The sequence below is a fragment of the Rousettus aegyptiacus genome, unplaced genomic scaffold (assembly GCF_014176215.1).
Source record: "Rousettus aegyptiacus isolate mRouAeg1 unplaced genomic scaffold, mRouAeg1.p scaffold_m13_p_4, whole genome shotgun sequence".
Lineage (NCBI taxonomy): Eukaryota > Metazoa > Chordata > Mammalia > Chiroptera > Pteropodidae > Rousettus > Rousettus aegyptiacus.
This window is the reverse complement of record NW_023416307.1, coordinates 75,019,530-75,041,020: the sequence shown is the minus strand read 5'-3', so window position 1 is coordinate 75,041,020 and position 21,491 is coordinate 75,019,530. Positions and strand designations below refer to the sequence as shown.

The window sequence follows — 21,491 nt, the reverse complement described above, 5'->3', positions numbered from 1 at the left end:
CTAAGGTAATACATGAAGAACTATAATGTCTTACATTTCTTTTTATCCCACTACAGCCTCTTGTTTGTTCATAGTAAGAATTTTAGAATTTTAGGATAGGTAAGGACCCAGAGATATCCTGATTCAACCTCCATTTTTTTTTTTTTTAATAGAAATGAACAAACTGACACTAAGAAATTGACTTGTTTAAGACGTAAAAGCTAGCATATGACCCCAAGTTTGATCCTACTACTATTTATCAGTTCTCTAGAAATTTCAGTAGTGATTTTGATGTAATAGTAGCCTGGGTTGTACATTCTGAATTAAAATGTTGGAAAATCGTGCACCTGTACAATAAAGTCACACCATAATTTTTTTTGGTAATTTTTTCATTGTATCAATTTTTTTTGTGATAAGTTTTTTTCATTCTCTCACCTATAAATCATAAAAGTGTTTTGAAGTCCCTTTTCATATGTGTGTTTATATTACTTTTTAACTTTAGAACTTCCTCTATGTTGTTTTAAATATTAGTTTTGATGTACCAAGTTTTCTTAGTGTTATTAGTGAAATATTTTTACTTGCATAATAATTTTCTTAGAAATAGCTGACAGATGAGGGGGTTTATAGTTGTAGATGTTCAAATGATTGCAATAATGCCATTCAGAAAAGATTCAGAATTCACATAATTTTTAAAATCAAAACTTCAATATTATGTTGCTTATGTTTCTGATACGTTAACATGTATATATTTTATATAAAAAAGGACTCTGAGGTAAAATATATAAAACTGGCCTTTGGTCTCTTAATCCATACTTTTCATTTTTTTTACTCAGAATTATTTCAGTTTTAAAACTCTTTCTCACTGTTAATTGAAATTAACACTGTTAATTGTAACCTTGAAACCATGAGCATGTAAACTTTTTCAGAAACCTTTAGCAAGTTTGATGTTAGAAGATAAGTGATTTTAATTACATTCTCTAATACTGAACTGTTATAAATTAAATTAACTTTTATAAATTAAATTCATTACAGTACTTCTTAAGTTAAAGGTATGTATTTTAATTTTACTTAGTATTTACTCACCAGATGGGGGATTAGAAATTATATTTATGTTTCATTCAGTAAAGATGCCTAGTTGTGCCCAGCACATTTGATCCTGGGGCTACAGAATTGCTGATGAGAAGTTCTAGTAGAGGAGACTGTATGAAAGTTCTGTGAGAAAGTTAGGGTCTGTTTACTGTGGTTACACAGATAGATGATTAGGAAGGACTGAGGGCATCACTGGTTTTGTAGGCCTGCTGGGGAGTAGCAAAAGAGGAGACTACAGAGTTGGAACTTGATTCTGCTTAAGGATTTGAATAGCATGCAATTCATAATTAGTTAATCTACCTTCTATTAGGTCTAGAAACTAGGTTATTATTGTGATAGGCCTAAATCTAGGGAAAAAAATTATAAGGTATCTTGATGAAAATGAACCAGACTACCTGGCTCTGTGTGTGTGTGTGTGTGTGTGTGTGTGTGTGTGTGTGTGTGTGTGTGTGTGTGTGTGTGTGTGTGTCTGTGTGTGTGTGTGTGTGTGAGAGAGAGAGAGAGAGAGAGAGAGAGAGAGAGAGGGAGGGAGAGAGAGAGAGAGAGAGAGAGAGAAAGAAATTTAAGGGTAAACAAAATGGTTCAAGTTACCCTTTAAAATAATAACTATTACTGTTTCTACAAACCATTATATTTAAACTTCCCATGGAAACTCTTGTTGACTAACTTCTTATTAGCACTGTAACCTTGGGAAACTTGTACTTCCTCTACTTGCAGGGACAGTATAAGACAAATGACAAGGTGAAATAGCTTTGAACTGTCAAGTCATGCTGTTTAAATTCAAAGCATTGGTTGTTGCAGAATTTGAAAAAAAAAATGAGCATTTATTTCCGAGGTACTTAATTTGAGGCAGTTACCAAAATGATACTTTTATTTTACAAGACTTTTTTTTGATATTGTTCATTTCTTAACTCTTCTGGAAAACTCTTCCCAGTGCCACCATTTCTTTTCTTTTTTTTTTTTTTTTTACCATAATCTTAAGGGTTTCTTCAGAGGTTCTCAGGGTCTCATGCTCCACTGTGCTCAGCTCCTCTCCCTACTGTACTCTCCCTGGGCTCTTTCATCTGTTCTCATAGTTTTAACTACCATGTGTGTATCTCATAAGTTCAGTCAAGATCTCTTCTCAAGCTTCCGACTTCAATGCTAGTCAAGCACCACTGTCAACATGTGCAGAACAGAACCTATTAATCCTCCTCCATTATCTGGTCCCTGCCCATCTCTCTGGTTGCATCTCATAGACTGCCTGTCTTGAATTTTATGCTGTAATAAGAATAGCTGTTGATTAAGCATTTACTGTGTACCACAGACCTTGTGCTCCTTACTTGCATTCTTATTTAATTTCACCACAACCCTTAGAGATGGATATTGTTATTATGCCACTTTACTGATGTACTTCTGAGAAATCAAATAATGTGTCTCACGTCATGTAACTTAGAAATGGCAAATCTGGGACTTAAACACAGGTCTAACACTTTGTTTGTGGCTATTTATCAGAGTGCTCACACTTCTTATTATGTTATTACCAGTACAGATATGCAGTACATCTTACAATATGAGTTCTTTTCTTCTCAGCCTTTCTAGTTTGGTATATTATTAAAGATTCTGGGATAACTTTAAAAAGAGTGAAGTGGTCACTTTCAGCTTCTGAAAAGGTTACACTGTTAACTATTTGATGACACTGATTCCTTAAGTAGAAGTGTGCCCAGTAGACTCAATACATAGTTGTAATGACCTATGATTTTGTATGAGCCTAAAGAGCACACTCTCCTTTTGTTTAAGTTTGCTCTACTGAAGTGTGCTCTTAACCCCTGGGTTTAGCAATTCAACACCTTGGCAGTTCTCACCTCCTTGGTGTGGTTGGTGTCTTTTTAATCAGAGTTCTCAGTCTGGAATCTCTTCCTCCTTCTGTTTTCACCTTCCTCTTGGTTGTCAGACTTCACAACTTTAAGTACTTAGCTGAGGCATCACCTTGTGTAAAAAGCTTCCTTGACCTTCTCTTGTATCTCTACGCTGGATAAAGTCCCCTTGCTCATTTTTCCTTCAGTATCTTGTGTATATAGATGAGCATTTTAAACTGTCAGTGTGGCACAATGTACTAATATTTGTTTATGTTTCAGTCATTCATTAGAAGACAAGCACTCTGGGGTAGAAAACATGTCTCAAGCATTTTTGTGTCTGTAATACCTAAGGCCTAATGCACTTTTATTGAATTACTGTCTAACCAGACAAATAAATGATTGATTTTATTACTAGTGTCAGCTATAAACCTAAGAACGCTGTATATAATTTTTTTTTGATTCAAGGGCTAATGTATTTGATCAATAATCATAAGATTAAAAAACATAATCTTTCATCTTAGTGTTGTCATGCACCACAGCCAAACTTTCCAATCAATGATAATACCATATTTAAAAAAGCTGTAATTGCATGTACAATTTAACATGTATTAGATTGTACATCTTCATTAGTTAAAGCGTTGCATAAAATTCTGTTAGGTAAATATTAACTCTTTAAACCCATTGTATTATGAATGTATAAATTTAATATTTTGTTATTATAATTCATGCTGTGATTTTTATTTGTATGCTAATGTTATGTTTATTCATTAAGGCTTTAATTACCTTAAATATTTAATTAAAACCATGTTTTCAAGTATATGGCTTAATGATCTTAAAAATTAACTGTTTGCAAGGTTAGGAAAAGTGAAAATAGAAATCCAGAGGGGCTTATTTTGTGCCAGTCTCAGCATGATTGCAATTTTCCAAAGTGATTTTCGTGTTTGAAGGACTTTTTTGTTTGAACCTAATATCCCTTTTTAAAAAATGGAAAACTTGTAAGGTAAAAACTAACATCCTTGGTAGCTAGCTTTAAGAGTAATGTGTAATAGTAATAATGTGGTAAATTTTTTAAAACTGAAATCTTGACAAGATTAGGGGGAAAAACATAAGATGCTACCCATGTAATAGAGGATTAGCAACCATTTTCCTTGAAAAGGTATATTTGAGATTTTCACTTTGGCTCATAAGGGATGTGAAAAGGTTTTTTGATGTTTCTAGGAACTGTGACACAGTTGCTGTATGTTTGTAATACGGTATTTCTTGACTTCTAGACTAGGCACAGTTGCCCGCTCTCTCTTTTTGTGTCTGCCTATACTTTACAACAGTCATCACACATAAGTACTTCTCCAATGCCTGTTTTCTTGATAGGCTCTAAGGTTTGTGAGGGCTGAGATTAGGGATGTTTGTTTGCTACTGTGCAATAGGTTCTTAATCAATATTTATATAATAAATAATGCAAACAATCAGAAAATGGTGATTTATTCCCAAAAATAATCGTTTTGGTTCATGGTGATGTTTGAAGCACTATAGATCTTGAAATATATTATGTTATTAAAGAACAATTGAATTAGCTTTAATATAATTTTAGTCTAATTCATGTATAACTAGTATCTTGAATTTTCTAAAATATTATTTAAAATGCTATATTATTCATCTTTTTTTGGATAGTCATTTACTATATTTTGTTAGGAAATTGTTTCGTACTTAAATCTTATTATTTGATATTTGAATTCTTCAAACAAAATGATAAAGTTATAACTCTAAATATCTCAACGGTTTCCTTAAGAAGTAAGCTCATATTTTTTAAAGTTGATAATTCAGGTAAAATTTCCACATGGATATGTGGATAAAGGTACCTAGACCTCACATACTACCTCAGCTCCTTAAATTCATAACCCACTGTTGATTTCTTTAGCATGTTCACTGACCCCACCGCTGGCTGACCAGAGAAGGGAGATAGGGATGCTAATTGTAACTGACTTTACTGTACTGACTCACACATAGGCTTATTTCCATTTATTGCCTATGGTGGGTAGGGATGGTTGAAACAAGAAAAGAGTAAGGCTCCTGGATAGCAAAGGAAATTAACATGGAGGTAAATGAATTTTACTCATAAAAGCAAAAGTCCTCACCATGGCCTACAAAGCCCTCATGATCTTGCCTTTGATGTGTTTCTGATCTGTTCTTTTCTGCCCCTTTCTCACGGGGTTTTATTGCACTGGCTTCCCTGCTGATGCTGGAACATTCTGGCATGCCTCCACCTTAGTGCCTTTTCCTCAGATGTCTCTCTTGTCCCAGATATCTGAATGACTAACTCCCTCCTTCAAGGCCTTGCTCAGAGTTCATCTCAGTGACGCCTACCCTGATCACCCTACATAAAACTGCAACCCACTTCCTATCCCCACTCCTGCCCTGCTTTATCCTGCCCTATTCTTTTATCTATAGTACTTAATCATCTACCAACATACTATACAACTTATAATTTACAACTTATATTACTAATAACTTAGTTTACAAATAGTAAACAAAATGTTACTTTAATAAGGGAAGAGTTCATCTGTTTTTTTGTTTGTTTTTGTTTTTTTGGTTTTTGTTTTTAAGTCAAAAAGAAAGTTTATTAGAAAAGGGATAACACTATAGACAGAGCATGGTCTCCTCGCAGAGGCAGAGAGTGAGAGGGACAATAAGAGAGAGAGAGAGAGAGAGAGAGAGAGAGAGAGAGAGAGAGAGAGAGAGAGAGAGAGAGAGAGAGAGAAAAGGCACTGAGAGGGACCTGTTTTTTTTGTTGTTGTTGTTAGGGTTATTTTAATAAACAGGTGTGTCTCAAGTATCTAAAACACTAGTGGCTGGTGTACAGAAGATGGTCAGTAACTATTTGTTTAATAAATGACCAATTTGGTTTTTGCAAGACTCAATTTGTTCTTCCTCATCTTGTGACCCATAACTGGACTGCCTCACACCCTCACTTCTGTCCTTTTCTCTTTGTCATATGGACCCTTAGAACACATATGGAATTAAAAAAAAACAAAAGTTCAGATCCAAGAAAGGGAGGTCTAGAGAGAGAAAAATGAATACTCTTTCTTGCAACTTAAGTTTTATTTTTTAACCTTTCTTGGGATGATTACTGGTGAAGAATAACTGTACTTGGCAGAAACCCTGACTCTACCCTATTGGAGTGAGGCCCTTTGAAATCCATGATGTTAATGGATGGTCTCACCTCTTATATTGTACAATAGTTTAGTCTGGAACAGAAATGAGCTTTAGTGGTGGACTGAATCATCAAGCTAATAGAACCAGTATAATAGGTGTGTTCCTTTACACCTGTCCCAGGTTTAAGAAGTCCTTGGGAAGTAGGCGAATTAGGTTCTGGTTCTGACTTTGTAACCTACTCATTGTCTTAAAACTCTGGGCTTAATTTTTTTTTCAGTTGTAAAATTCAACTAGACTTTTCTGATTCTGTGACCTTTAGCTATATCATCAGAAACATTTTAAGCATTATAATTGTAGACGTCTTTCAAAATATGTTAGCACTTAATAATCATGTTACTGTACTATATTAAAAATTTATACTTGATAAGGTTCTCTACATAGCTGAAAACAGAATTGAGCACACAGTAGTATCTAGAATTCTTTTCTTATGTAATTTTGCAAGAAAAAAACAGATTTGTAGTAATCCTTAGAATTCAGTTAACTGGAAAATTGAGTCTTTAGCCATGATAAATAACTCATATGTTAGAATCCATCTCCCTCCTTCCATTTCTCTCTTTTTTCCTTTTTTCTTATTTCTTTTCTATTTTTTGGGTTATCTATTGTATAATTTCTCCTTTTTGGCTTAGAGAACAAAAGGATGATGCTTGAAAGGAATTCTTCATGAATTTTACTTTTTCAATCTATATTTTATTCATCATTTTACCCCAGTATCTAGCAGATTGTCTTGTATATAGTAGATGTTCCTTTAGTGTTGCTCGAATGAATGAATTTGCTTTTATTTTTTTCCCAATATTGAATTAACTCAGAAAGTGATTTTAAAATTTTTATCATTCTAAGAAAGGTGACTCTCGTGATGGTGGGACTTGATAATGCTGGTAAAACGGCAACGGCAAAGGGAATCCAAGGAGGTAAGCTGAAAATATTTATTATTAAATTATTCTTAATTATTTATTTATTTAAATTGCTTTATTACATGTTCATTGGGTACAGATAGTGTGCACTCCATTACTTTATAGTCTTATTATACTTTTGGCTAATGTGGTAAATAGACTCAGGTTTAATAATACCAGCCTATTATCATGTTTCAGATTTGAATGAATGCAAAGATGCAGAGGCGCATTGATGTCTTTTATCAGTAATAGGGATCACATCTGTCTTCTAGCCCACAGGATGGAAAAAGTACAAAATGGACCTGCCTCTGCCTTTAAGAATACCCATCTAGTTCTCCTTAGATTTTCTTAGCCCGAATTTAATCACAAGTCTACAACTAAATGAAAGGGAGGTAGAAATATAGTTCGCCAGCATAGCTATCTTGGCATCTCTTGATTTTCTTTTTCAATATGAAATGCAATTTTTAGAGTGATGTTAAAGATAGGTCCTCTGCGTCCTTAAAGGATTTTATGTCATATATTATTACAACTCATTGGATGATTTTGTTTAGTCTTAATTCAATGCTTTGTTCTACAATATAGAAGTAACTGCTAGTGAGTTTTTTTTGTGTACCCAGATGATGTAGCACAAACCAGCATCTTAACGGTAAGAACTGGGAGAAAGCCTGACATGAGTTTGTTTCTAAAAATGGATGTTGCAACAAGATACCATGCATACAAATAGTTAAGGGATTTTTATTTATGGAAGATTATGAAAGAAAATTAACACCTTACAAAACTTGCCGTTGGAGAAAAACATTTTGTCACCCCCAGTTCAACTATGTAACATTAGATGTAAATGACTTATTGTTGTCTGTGGATTCTTCTAAAGCCTTTTTGGTACCCCTCATGCTATCTCTTAGGTTATATCCTCCCATAGTACCCACTGTCATCATCAAAACCAGGGCTTGGCAAAAATCTGTAGAGAACTAGATAGTAAATATTTAGGACTTTCAGGGCCATATGCTTTTTCCCAACTATACAAATCTGATACAGTAGCTCAAAAGCAGCCATAGATAGTATGTAAACAAATGAACATGGTCATGTTCCAGTGAGACTTTGTTTATGGAAACTAAAATTTGATATTATAAATATTCTTTTGATTTTTTTTTTTTGCAGTTATTTTAAAATGTAAAACAAATTCTCAGCTCGAGGGTCATATAAAAACAGATGGTGAGCCAGATTTGGCCTGCAGGCCAAGACCCCTTATCTAAGCATCTTCCCTTCCTATTCTTCAGAGTCTTACATTAAAGGGAGCAGAATCTAAGAATCTTCTAATAAGATCATCTCATTTGTTGTGTGTACTTAGAATATACTCTTTCCATTAGGCCCCTCCTCTTCCATTCTACCTTCATCAGTTTCTTTATCTAAGTTTAGAAAATGCTCAAGATGTCATATCATGAACAAATAATCAAAGCTGCCTTCAACATTGTGCTCCCCTCTAGCTCTTTGTTCTTCATCTCATATTTACTCTTCATCCTACTGCAGTGATTTCTTACCTTTTTTCTTTTAAAAAAAAATTCTGGTTATGTATAACTACTTCAAGTTTTCCAAATTGAGCCTTTTTATGCCTTTGTATTTTTATTTATGCTCTTTCCACTTATCTTACTAGAGAATATATACTTATCTTTAAAGATAGAATATTTGCTTATCTCTAAAGATGTATTTTTATCATATAGTCTCTATTAAGTCCTTTCTGATCTCTTGCTGCCTTCACACATTACCACCACCATCAGGAGAATTTACTACTTCCTCTGTTTTGGCCTGCTCTTAACCTAGACCTGCTTGTGTCACCACTTAATTGCCCTTTTGCTTATCTATCTCTTCACCTCTCCAGATGGTAAATTCCCAAAAGGTAGCTTTACTCATTTTGGTGTCCCAATTCAGGCCACGCTTTAAGTGTAGAAGGCAGTGTTCTTAAAATGTTTTGCCCATCGCTTCTACTCTTCAACTTATTCTTGGCTCTTCTCTGTTTGTTTTTGATGTGTATTTTTTACGTATATCTGTTTCTTCTCTAACAGCATTGCCGTTGTCTAAATTCAGATCCCTACTGCCTTTCATCTATAATGTTATTATAGTTTCCTAATCGAAGAATACTTTCCCTGTCTTGAGCTTAACTTCTTTCAATCAATGTTTCTTCTTCACAGCTGTCAGAATGATTGTAATAGTTGGATATAAGTTTGGTTGTTCTAACAAAGACCTAAAATAACATTGGCTTAACAAAACGGGAGTTTATTTCTCTTTCATAGTAATGCAGGCAAAAGTAGTCTAGGGCTGGCATAGCAGCTCCATGGTGTTAGGGACTCAAGTTTCTTCTCCTCTTTGCTTTGGTATTCCAAGTGTTCTCCCATGCCTAACTGGTCCAAGGTAGCTTATAGCTATATGTGCATTTGAGCTAGAAGGAAGAGGTAAAGGGCAAGGGGAGGCCATCCCCTTTTGCTTTAAGTGTATGACCAGAAGCCGCTGCATCACTGCAGCTCACTTGCCATTGACTAGAATCAGTGGTGCTCTGGAGCTGGCTCCTGCTTGTGCTTATTGACTCATATCAGTTAGTGAGAACCAAATAGGCACATCTCTTACCAACTCTGTGTTCAGGTACCTCATATTGGTAGTTTGAAATTGGCTATACTGTGGGTATTTGCACCATGGAAATTGGCAAATCTATATATCAAAGTTTCCCCAACTTGGATTAAACATTTAATAGTACACCACCAGCACATTACCTAAAACCTATACACCACTAGCAGCACACTTTTAGAACCTGTTCTCACAGCCACCCCTAGCTGCCATATAGATCAGGGATTATATTCTTTATCCTAAAAGGCTGTGTGCTCAGCTAAAAAAGCCAAGATTCTCTAACTGTTCAATGCTTCTTCCTAATAGTTCCTAAAGAACTATTGGTATTTTGGATGGGAAAGTTCTTTGTCTAAATTGGTCCCTAACATTGTTGGATATTAATACATCTTCATTTTTTGTATTAATTTGTTTATATATGTTTCCTTATTGTTTTTTAACTTTGTGTAAGAGCTATGTAAGATAAGATGGATCTTATTAATCTGTATATCTAGGACCTTTCACAGTGATTAGCATATAACAGATGTTCAATAAACAGTTATTGATCCTATATTTTCATGTTATCTCTAGAGGTTGTCTTAACATTTACTTTACTGAAATTCTCAGGATTGTGGAACATATTTCTTTGTACCCCTGTTTCTTATATAATGCCCAATCTATAATAGGCCCTCAATAAATGTTTACAAACATAGATGGGTGGATAAGTATATGGAAGGACAAGAAGAAGGATGGATGTAAAGATAGCAACTTAAGCTATTTTAGCAGCTTAGTAGTATAATATTGAGTCACTATATGTTTTGTGCTGAATGCTAAGGATGCAAACATAGGTCCCAGCAAGGAGACAGAATTTATGCTAGATGGTGTAAATTATACTGGAAGTAGGAAGGAATCATCAGAGAAGAATTTTTAGAGAAAGTTGTAACCCGAACATTTAGTCTTGAGTTTTGAAACACAGAATCATGAGTAGGAACCAGAGAAAAGAATAGAGAAGTAGGGGAGAGTATTCCATGTATCAAAAGAAACAGGCTTTTAAAGTCCTGAAGACCTGGATTTGAGACCTGGCTCTGTCTACTGTGTAACCTTGAAAAAATTAATCTGAATTGGTTTCCTGGGAATATTGCCATCATTTTATCTGTACTTACGTTGCTCCCCTGCCTAGAATGTCCTTTTCCCTTCTTTGTTATAATTTTGTAGCTATTAAGACTTCACTCCCATTTCACTTGTTTCTGAAGCTTTCGTATACCATAACTCACCCTTTCTTCCACTTTACTCTTTTCATCATGAATGCCTTCTATCTTAGTTTGGGCTGCAATAACAGAATGCTGTAGACGGTGCTCTCTGTTTTAGTTAGTTTGGGCTGTTAATACCATAGACTGGGTGACTTAAACAACAAATTATTTCTCACAGTTCTGGGAGCTGGAAGTCTGTGATCACGGTGCCAGTATGGTCAGATTCTTGGTGAAGGGCACTCTTCCTGGTTTACTGATAGCCAGCTTCTCACTGTGTCCTCAGGTAGAGGGGAGAACGAGGAAACAGGCTGTCTTGTGCACTAATCCTATGATGGGGGGCTTCACAAACCTTATCACCTCACCTAAACGTGATACCTCCCAAAAGCCCCACCTTCAGATACATTGAGGGTCAGGGTTTCAACATAAGAGTTTTGTGGAGGCACAAACATGCAGTCCATAATACCTACACATTAACCTCTCTCGACTTTCTCATGAAACATATAGGTTCTTGTGCTATTCTCATTAATATGCTATTTTACGCTGTGTATTCTTTAGAGACAGCAACCCTGTCTTATTTACCTTTGCATCCTAATGCCCGATAAAGTCCTGGTACTTAGAAAGTGTTCCATACATGTTAGTTCCCTTACTCCTACTCGAGCATAGTTATTTATTTTCACTGATAATGTCCTGGGGGTATCTCTCAAATCAGACTCCCAAGCCTGCTGCCTATTTTTACTTTGGAAATCAGTTCTGGCCTGGACTATATTCGCCTTTTTAAATGACTAGTGTAATCCTGTTTTCGGAATTTCAGACTGCTTTGTATTTTTTCTAAACTTGCTCTTTTCTCCTTCTAGGTAAGGGAGGTCTTACAAAAATGTGACTCGTAATGTCTCTGTTAACTTTGCAGGGAGCTGTGTATGTGAACTGCCCCCAAGTGCTTGCTGACAGGGAGCGGTATACTGCACATCTTTTTCTCAGTCACACTTGAGTCGGGCAGCTAATGCTTTTCAAATTAATCTTTGTAATAGCAAATATTTTGTGATTAAATGTGGAATAAGACCCTCTAAATGAGTGTTGTTCACTAGAGCTTTTTGCAGCGATGGAAATGTTCTATATTGGCTCTGTCTAATAGAGTGAACAACTAACCCCATGTTGTTTTGAGCACTTGAAATGTAGTTAATATAACTGAGGAACTGAATTTTTAATTTTAATTGATTTAAATTTTAAAAGCCTCATGTAATTTGTGGTCATTCAGCTGTAAACGAAGTACAATGGAATAATATTTGTTGTGGATTCCAGTGATGAAGAGAGAATGGAAGGACAAACATGAAGCTTGAACTCTTCTCTATAACCATTGAGTCACCTGGTTTGATTACTTTTTCATGATCTCTCACTTTCTCTTCCTCTCTTTTTATTTTTATACCTCTCTGAAAAGTGGCTATTACTTGCATTTCAAGCCAGTTCTAGAGATTTTTGCAAAGATGAACCTTATTAAAGCGCTACTTTAGTTACCTTAATTATATTATCAGTTTGCTGAGATACCTTCTGTGGCTCCCAATTCTCTATCTTCGGAACGCTCTTCAGTCTGCATTCACAGTTGTAAGGGTTTGCTCCAACCACAGTGTTCAACTTGTTCATACTTCTTGCCTTTGGCATTTCCGTTACTTAGATAACTCTTCTGTCTAAATCCTCCTTAGCTTTAAGGCCTAGCTCAGCTTCTAGTTCAAGTATTCTTTGAACCTTAGCAATTCATTTAATATCTTGTTATAATCACTCCTTGGCAGTTATATACATCTTGTACCTTCTTTGTGTCGTCATATACAGAAGTAAAAAAAAAAAAAAAAATTCAATTATAAATTTACGGAAACATCCAAAACATGTTCCTGTAGGAATTAAATCTACTCTTTATATTTGTATGCTGCCTTCACAAGTCTATTCCAGTTATAGCTTGAATTCAGTTAATTAAAAAAGAATGGTCCTATTCTTCATAGCTTATATTCAGTTCTTTTAAGCTATTCTGTAAATGTTCAGATTTTCTTTATAACTCCGCATAAGTTGTAATGGTCCCTGAGGATGTTTGTACCTTGGAGAATTAATAGCCTTAAAGGCAAAAGTTTATTTATTCATTCTACAGGCAATTATTAAGTACCTGTTATATGGTAGGCATTATTCTAGTAGCTGGGGTTATAGCAATAAAAACAAAAACAGACAGGAATTCCTATATGCATGGATATTTAATAGTATCTATTCTTTCCCCGAACCAATATGCTTAGATATAATGCTTATTTTGTAAGGAAATAATTACCATTCCATTTAGTACTAAAGTATAATACTCTTTATGACATTTAAATTATGAAGTCAAATTGTTATTAATTTAAAGTCTAAAGATTGTTTTTTTTTTTTTAAATATCATTTGAAACAGAGTATCCTGAAGATGTAGCTCCTACTGTTGGATTTTCCAAAATTGACCTTAGACAAGGAAAGTTTGAAGTCACCATCTTTGACTTGGGAGGTGGAAAAAGAATTCGGGGAATCTGGAAGAATTACTATGCTGAGTCCTATGGGGTAATATTTGTTGTGGATTCCAGTGATGAAGCGAGAATGGAAGAGACAAGAGAGACAATGTCGGAAGTGCTAAGACATCCTAGGATATCGGGAAAGCCTATATTGGTGTAAGTAATGTTGGTGTCATTGTAAACGTAGAGACAGTGGCATTCGCCAGTGAAGAAATTTATGTAAGTTGCAAAATACTGTGAATAAGCTAAAATAGTCACACTCTAGTATGATAAAATGTATGTAATTAACTGGGAGTCATTAATATGCCACGGGCTTGTTATAATGCTCTTCGTACAGATTAGGGGTTAAGGCTATATTATGAAGAAGCCTTATAATTATATATCCTGGGGAGTGAAATATGAATTCTTTATTTGATAATTTTTTTTTTTATCAAATTTTGCATTTTGGAATTGTTTAACAGGTTCTGGAATGTTTCTTTTAAATTTTTTTCTCCTTTAATAACTAATTTATGTTTTGCCTTTGTTCTTTTTTTTCTTGAAGAATATTCTTATTTGAAAGTTATTTAAATAGTTTATTCTTCTAATGGCACATTGATTTCTCAATTTTTACTTTTATATTTCCAAATTAAATATGGGAGCTCTCACTTAGACATGTGCTTATATCATTTTGTCCAGCTGCCTAAACATTTTTTAAAAAACGAAGCGACAAAGGACTTTTGCATTACCCGCCCTTATAACATTTCTGCACAGTAAACACCAGATGGTGGTATAACTTCAAGACATGGTAAAGTGAAAGTAGTTTGCTTTTAAAATTGGATGTAAGTTGGATGTGTGCCCTTGTCTTATTAGTTTGCTCTTATTATTGTGATTCTTACTAAGCATTTAAAAAATTTGTTTCATTGGTCCTCAATAGTAAATGAACATTTTAAAATGAGAAAGTTTGGAGACTCTGATTACAAAAAGTAAAACTTTGTGGCATCATTTATGGTAAAGCTTATACTGTTTAATTTTTATACATTTAACCAGTCAGAGAAGTTATTTGATTTAAGTAATCTTATCTTTTTGAATCTGGGGGAAACTTTAATAGATATATAGGAAAAGTGAACTTCGTTGAACCTCATAGGTTAAATTAGTCTCTCAAATGTTTAAGTAGAAAACCAGTGACTTCTAAAGTAAAAAGTATTAATGACTCATTCATTTGTAAAGTAATTGCATATGACTTTTTTTAACCTAATAGTTATTTAATTAATTTATTCTTTTATTTCATGTTAATTCGACAAATATTTATTGAGCATCCACTATGTGCGAAGGATTGTTCTGGTGATAGGGATGCATTTGGGAACAAAAGCAATAAAAATTCATGTGTGACCTCAGAAATCCATATTCTAGGGAGTGAGACACATAATAAGTGTAATAAATAAATTATGTTGTACTTTAGTTGATAAGTATATTGAAAATAAAGCAGATAAAAGAAGATTGGGAATCTTATGGTGGTGGTAAAAGAAGGATGTCACTCTTATAATTAGGATAAGCATAGTAGATGTTATCGATAAGATGACACTTGAGGTGAGAGAGTCAGTCATGCAGATAGATGCATGTGGAAAAGCACCAAGGCAGGAGCACATAATTCCTAAGTGACTACGGTGATTACTGAGTAATCAAATAACTGTCAGCAAGATATGTGCTTTAAGTACTGTCGCTTCTCTCAGCAAGTGTATTTCCAGAATAGGGGGAGGGAAAAAAACGCCACAACTAGGGTAATTGTTTCATCGTTATAATCGCATAATCAGTGAGATCTCACAGATATGAGAACTAATTGTGGATGGCATAATATGTTTATGAAATATAGAATGGTTTACCATGTAACCAGTTTTTCTCACTGGAGTTTTACAACTATGGAATTTTTATTAATAAAGGTAAACTACCTTTTGAAATGAATGTGCTCCGAAATATACAATATGTACAAAAAGTATGTTCTTAGTAAATTTAGAAGATATACAAAAGAATGAGTTAAAAAAAAATGATTGACTTACCATGTAAAACTAACCACTTCTAACATTTTGATGAATATTTTTATAAAACATGAAATGTATGCAGTGATCATATATTATATAAAATTTGATATCCCACGCTTTTTTATGTTTATAAATCCCTCTTGAATATCTACCCAAGCCCCATATTTGGAAGTTCTCGTTTACCTTTTCCTCTCTAAACCACAATTAATTTCTCTTGTTGACGTTACTGTTTGAATATCATGTGAATATCTTTACTGCTCTATATTCCCTTTGGTGTTACCTTCTTTCATCTCCTCCTCATTTCCCCCCTGTGTTACTGATAGCAAAGGTCTCTTAAAGAGTCTCTCTCCCTCCCAGCTACCTTGTTTATCCTCCAAGCTCTCTGCATTCCTAGCAGGAGCACTTTATTTGATATTTTTCAAACTACAAAACCGGTATGTGCTTTAACAAGTGAAATAATACAAGAATATATAAAAGATATGAGCGTTCTTTTTAAAATCCAAATTTGATCATTTTAGTATTCTTCTGTTAAGTCCTGTATGTTGCCTTCATAGCTCCATGAAGCTAGGGAATTCTGTTTTTTAATTGATATAACTCTGGCACCTAATAATAGGCACAACATTGAAAAGTCCACTAGATAATAAGTGGGAAGGGCCTCCAGGAGAACCCTTACTAAGCTCTGTGCGAGGGCCTGGTGGGCTGTGGAGAGTATAGGGAGGGTACCTGAATTAGGAGGCAGTCTGCAGTTCTCTTGTTGTACACAGATTCCTGCCCACAGACATCTGAACCTCTCGACTACAAAATCCAATGACAGCATCTTGTCTGAGCTTAAACTAGTTGATTTAGGTCTCACAAAGCCTCTCATAACTCACTTAAGCACCTAGGTGACTTTCTCTTTGCACCCTCTGATAATAAACAAATAGAGAACAACCACAGACCTGTGAGAAGATTCATTCATTCAACAGAGGAAATAAACCTAAAGAATGAGAATCTTGTCTATAATCGCGAAATTACAAATTGATAGAACCGGATCCATTCATGCTATGGAAAATGGATTAGGTGACCACAGTAGCAAACTCTGGACAGTCTGTCTCTGCCTGACTTGCTTCTGCACAGCAACCTGAAAACATGTCATCTCAAATGAAGCCACAGCCAAATTTCACTTGAGTATTCTCTTGAAAAACAGGAATCATAGACCATCAATAAGCTTCTGTTTTATTAGCTCAAAAGTTCTGTTTTTCAGCTCTATAGCATTTACCACTTAATCAGCATAATATTTTTAATTAAAATCTCTTAAATAAATGGTGGAAAGTTGAAAAATTATGTTTAGACAGAAGACAGAGATTCTGAAATCTGGATTCTAAAAACTAGTGTAAATTTGTTTATGATCTTGGCAAGTCACTTTACTTCTTTGGACTTAATGGTTGAATGTCTCTTCTATAATAAAAGCTGTAACATATTGTAATTCTTCATTCATATTCAGCTGTATATAATAATGTAAATCTTACTGTAGCTATACCAAGAATCCATTTCAGTAAACACATAAAAGTGATTTGTATTCCTTCTAAAGAGAGAAAAATTAGATGCCATACCTACATTCTGCTCTGTTATCATGTTAACCTATTTATTTACCTAGAAAGTCTTTTTCTCTCATACCTACTATAGAGATGAACCTATACTCTGATTAACTAAGGTGTTAATTATGTTATCTACCCTCATGGCCCTCCCCACACTATTGCTTTAACCATTTATAACTTAATTTAAAACCTAAAACTAGATACAGCATTGAAATTAGCAGTAATCCCAAATTTGAAGCTCAACATCCACCATAGAAATTTTTCATTAATAATACAAAGTAGCCTTTGTTGATTACCAATGGAATGAACTGAGCTGGGAGGTATTTTAAACATCTTAACCTATTGAAATTTTCAGCAGCCCAAGGTTACATTGATGTTATAAGAAGGCACATCTCTTCTGTCTAGTGAAGTTTTGAAAGTTGGCATCAGGGAAATAGTAAATTACCCTTCCTTTTTATAGTTGAACCTCCTAACATTTATCATTGGATAACTCTGGAGATCCACAGGCTAAAATTTCCTCCCAGGAAAATAACAGTCCTACTTGGATTAGCACATTTGAACTCTCAGAATGGTGCCACTTTCTCATTACATACTGTCTGCTTTTCTGTGGAGTTATATGTATGACCCAATTTTTGTGAGGCCAAACCTCACAAATTGGATGTTTCACAACAGAAGTGATAAATATAGAGAAGTTTCACTCAGGGAAGAAAACTTATCTTGATCCCATCTTACTAGGTGTTATTTTATGGAAATGTTATTTTAACATTTCCATAAAAAAGAAGAATTTTTTGACCTGGAAGTCTTTGTACCATGGATGGCCTCCCAAACAATTTTGAGTGCATATGCATTTTTCTTGGGAGAAGATCCTAACTCTCATCAAATTCTGAAAGGATTTTATGACCAAAGAGTTAAAAACCATGACAGTGAGTCTCCATATTAGGAGAAACAATAACTAAGCTTTTATTTTTACTCTTTTAATAGGAATATTTGTTTCCAACTTTTATATGCCTACTAGACTCATCTTTCTTCTAGACAATATTACAGGAAAATGGTAGTTTACAAGTTTTTTAAAATCTTATTCTTTACTATAAGTGCACTAAGTTATGGATTTTCCTAATGCTGTTAACTAGATTTTGAGTCAAATGTACTTTTACTAAGTTAGACCTTTAAATAATGATAGGAGAACCTGGGTCCTTTTTAGAATGCTAGACACCCGTAAGTATGAAAGTATTGATTACCTATGGCACTAAATCACTTGATCCTTAGATATAGTGGTGAGTCCACAAATTTCTATTTTTACCATGTGAAACCTCTACTCACTGTATTTATGGGGTCCATTTTGGCTTAAGATGTCTCTTTTTCAATGGAATTTTACCAAGCTGTTATCTTCATAAACCTTATTCAGTTATTCTATTGACTCACCTCCAAACTCTCTTGCTGAGGGCTCCTGTTTGTCCCTAATGGCATCCATCTTCACTCATAGCAGCTCTAGTTTACAGTGAAGTTTCTCAGCTGGTTGACTTCCTAGGTAATTTATGCACAAGGAGCCTTCTGAAGTTCCCATCCTTCCCCTCCTACGCCCCAACACACTCTATTTAATAAAGACAAAATACAAAAAAAAAAAAAAAAAATGCTGTTGGCCGTGTTGTTAGACACCAAGTTGTCTAGGGAATACCTACATCAACCCAGGCCTCCTGAATTAGAGAGCGTATGGCCAGGGATACTTCTGATTTTTTTTTTTTTTCACAGGTTTACCAGATCATTTTGATGCATAGCAAAAATTGAAATTACTGGTCTAGGGGAAAGTGTGGGCTTTGAAGTCAGACAGGCCTTGGATAGCTTACTTAAATCTTTCTGAGCTTCTGTATTTCTACTTGTAAAAAAGGATTTTAATACCTACATTGTCATGTGAATTCCAAGTACTGTGTTTAAAGCATCTAGTACGCTGTTTTACTAGTGTTCTATAAATGTGATGATGGATATGAATAGTTATTGTTGATGACATGTTGTGTCCAGGTAGAGATCAATTAGGAGATCCACTTTTAAAGTCTCATCATATGAATTCAGACTACATGAAGCTTTTGATTACAGAAAGTAATATTGTTTAGTAAGAATATGAGCCCAAGTGCTCATATTTTTATTTTTAATATTGTATACTTTCCGAAACAGTAGATTACTGATAGTATGCCTCCAATGCTTAAGCATTTTTTTTCATTAAGATAGTAATTTTCAGGAAAAAAATTACTACTTGTAGTGCCTGTTAAGTGTGTAAAGTATAAAATACACAAAATGTTCAACAACTAATTAGTTAAATATCACATTAGTTTTGTTGCTTAGGGTGGTACAACGATTTTAAAATATAACAATGAAAATCGTGTGCTACATTGCTATGAAAATTTCTATGAAGTTTTGCTTTAAAACCACTATGTATAGATATAAATGCTAATAGATAATCATTTTACAAATCCATCTGGATAAAATAATGCTAATGACTAATATATGGTAATTAATATTCTTATTTTTCATGATAAACAATTTAGGAACAATTGTAAATAAGTGTCCATAGATAAAAGGATATAGCACAACTTTAGAAGGGACAGAAGAAATATGTCTGTCACTACCTGATTAGCTGGAAAGTTTATCATCAGTTCTAAATTTATCTTTTTTGTAATGTTTTTTTAAATATTTGAAGCTAACATATGTGAAACATCCTTTCAGTAATGCTTGATAATTGACACAGTAGAAAGCTCTTAAATTTCTTTATATTTTCGAAATGAAAAATTATTTTGATATTAAGATGTGTGTGTGTGTGTATTTCTTCTACCATGATCCCACTGTGCTTTTAGTTAGTAATTTTACTTCATTGTTCTTTGAAGAAATAGAAACTGTCACATAGGAATTTTCTCACTTTCCTGCCACCAAATTTGCTCAACTATCTGCCTTTATACCTAAACCTTGCCCTCTTTCCTACGTATGGAAGAATTGTTTCTGCTCCTATTCAAGGCCAGCTTCTCCATTTGTACTCCAGATCTCAGCCCTTTCTACTTTGGTGTATTATCACTTCCCTCTCTTAGGACAAGAGTTCCTTTCTGTGGATCATTTCATCAGCAGAATGTGCTCGTGTGTTTCTTAACTTTATCATGGAATCCTTTGATTCTGCATTTCTCTCTAGCTATTGACTCCTTTTTATAATCTTCTATTCAGATTTCTGGAAAGAATTCTTTACATCACATTCTTTCCTCAATATATTCCACTTGTGCTTAACACTCTTCTTTTGCATTACGGCACATTTTTTTATTTTCCTCCTACTTCATTGATGGTTCTTTCTTAGTTTCCTTCATTAACTCTCCTTCTGCTTTAAATCTAAATTTTGGGATACCCCAGGTTTTTTTCTGGCCTATGGTTTTTTTATATCTACATACTTTTAAGTGACTCTAAATACCATTTACTGACTTTTAGTCCTGACATCTCCAAAGAGCTGCTACTCACATAACTAATATCTGAGAAACCTCACCTTGGACATTTCATTAGCATCATAGATTTTCTTGTTCAAAATTGGATTCTTACCTCCACCCCCAGTTCTGAAACCCTAATTTCTGTCTTTTCCCATCTCAGTAAATGGCAATATTATCCAATCAATGTTCAGTAATTTCTACCTCTTAAATCTCACAAATTAGTCTAATTTTTTTTTTTTTTCATCACCACTATATAGTGTATATAGTAGTTAAGAGCTAGTTCTGGAATCATACTGCTTGGGTTCAAATTCTGATTCTCTAAATAGAGTTTCTGTGACCTGGGACAAAGAAGATTGCTTAACATTGCTGTATCTCAGTGTCCTCATTGTTAAACTTGTAAAATTATTAGAACAATGCTGAGACATACCAAGTACTTTATCAATCTTGAGTATTAGTACTGCTGCTATCCCTATCACTTTCATTTTCATCTTAGTCCAAGCCTCTATCATCTCTTACTGGGACTATTACATTAAACATCTAATTGTTTTCTATACCTATATGTTGTCCTCTACTCACCTGCCCTAAATCCATTCTAACCCATCCTCCATAAATTATATAACATTATTCCCAGGCCAAAACCAGCTTGGGGGCTTTTCATTAATTATACTTGCTATAAACTTCAGACTTACTCTGAACTTCAGCCCCTGCTGACCTTTCTTAACTTCATGTCTTACCTCGCCACCCTTTTGCTACTATAATACAACCGTATTGCTCATTTTGTTTGTTTGTTTGTTTGTTTGTTTGTTTTTACGCCTGTAGCACTTGGTCTTCCTAGGTGGTTTCCATTTGAGTACTAACCAGGTCCGACCCTGCTTAGTTTCCGAGATCAGATGGGATCGGGCGTGTTCAGGGTGGCATGGCCATATACTTTTTTTCTTTTTTGAATGGAGTAAATTATACCATTCTCAGAGTCTTTCTACTCTTTATATCTTGTGCTTGGAATATACCCACCTTTATTCTCATCATTCATATCTTCACTTAATATTACCTTTGAGAGAGGCCTTCATTGACCATCCATCC

The 21,491-nt window shown here is 34.4% G+C and overlaps 1 protein-coding gene and 1 pseudogene across 4 annotated transcripts in view; one reads left to right on the top strand and one right to left on the bottom strand.

The window, feature by feature from the left end:
• Positions 1-21,491, top strand: part of ARL13B (ADP ribosylation factor like GTPase 13B) — a 63,883-nt gene that overhangs the window by 8,782 nt on the left and 33,610 nt on the right. For 2 of the 4 annotated variants that reach the window (XM_016165169.2, XM_016165168.2), the window contains exons 2-3: positions 6,954-7,024; positions 13,271-13,520. In XM_016165169.2, coding sequence (XP_016020655.1) covers positions 6,954-7,024; positions 13,271-13,520 — 321 coding nt within the window. The remainder of the gene's footprint in view (positions 1-6,953; positions 7,025-13,270; positions 13,521-21,491) is intronic. The other 2 variants (XM_016165170.2, XM_036218522.1) reach the window with 2 other exon arrangements.
• On the bottom strand, positions 21,222-21,339 carry LOC118601895 (annotated as a pseudogene).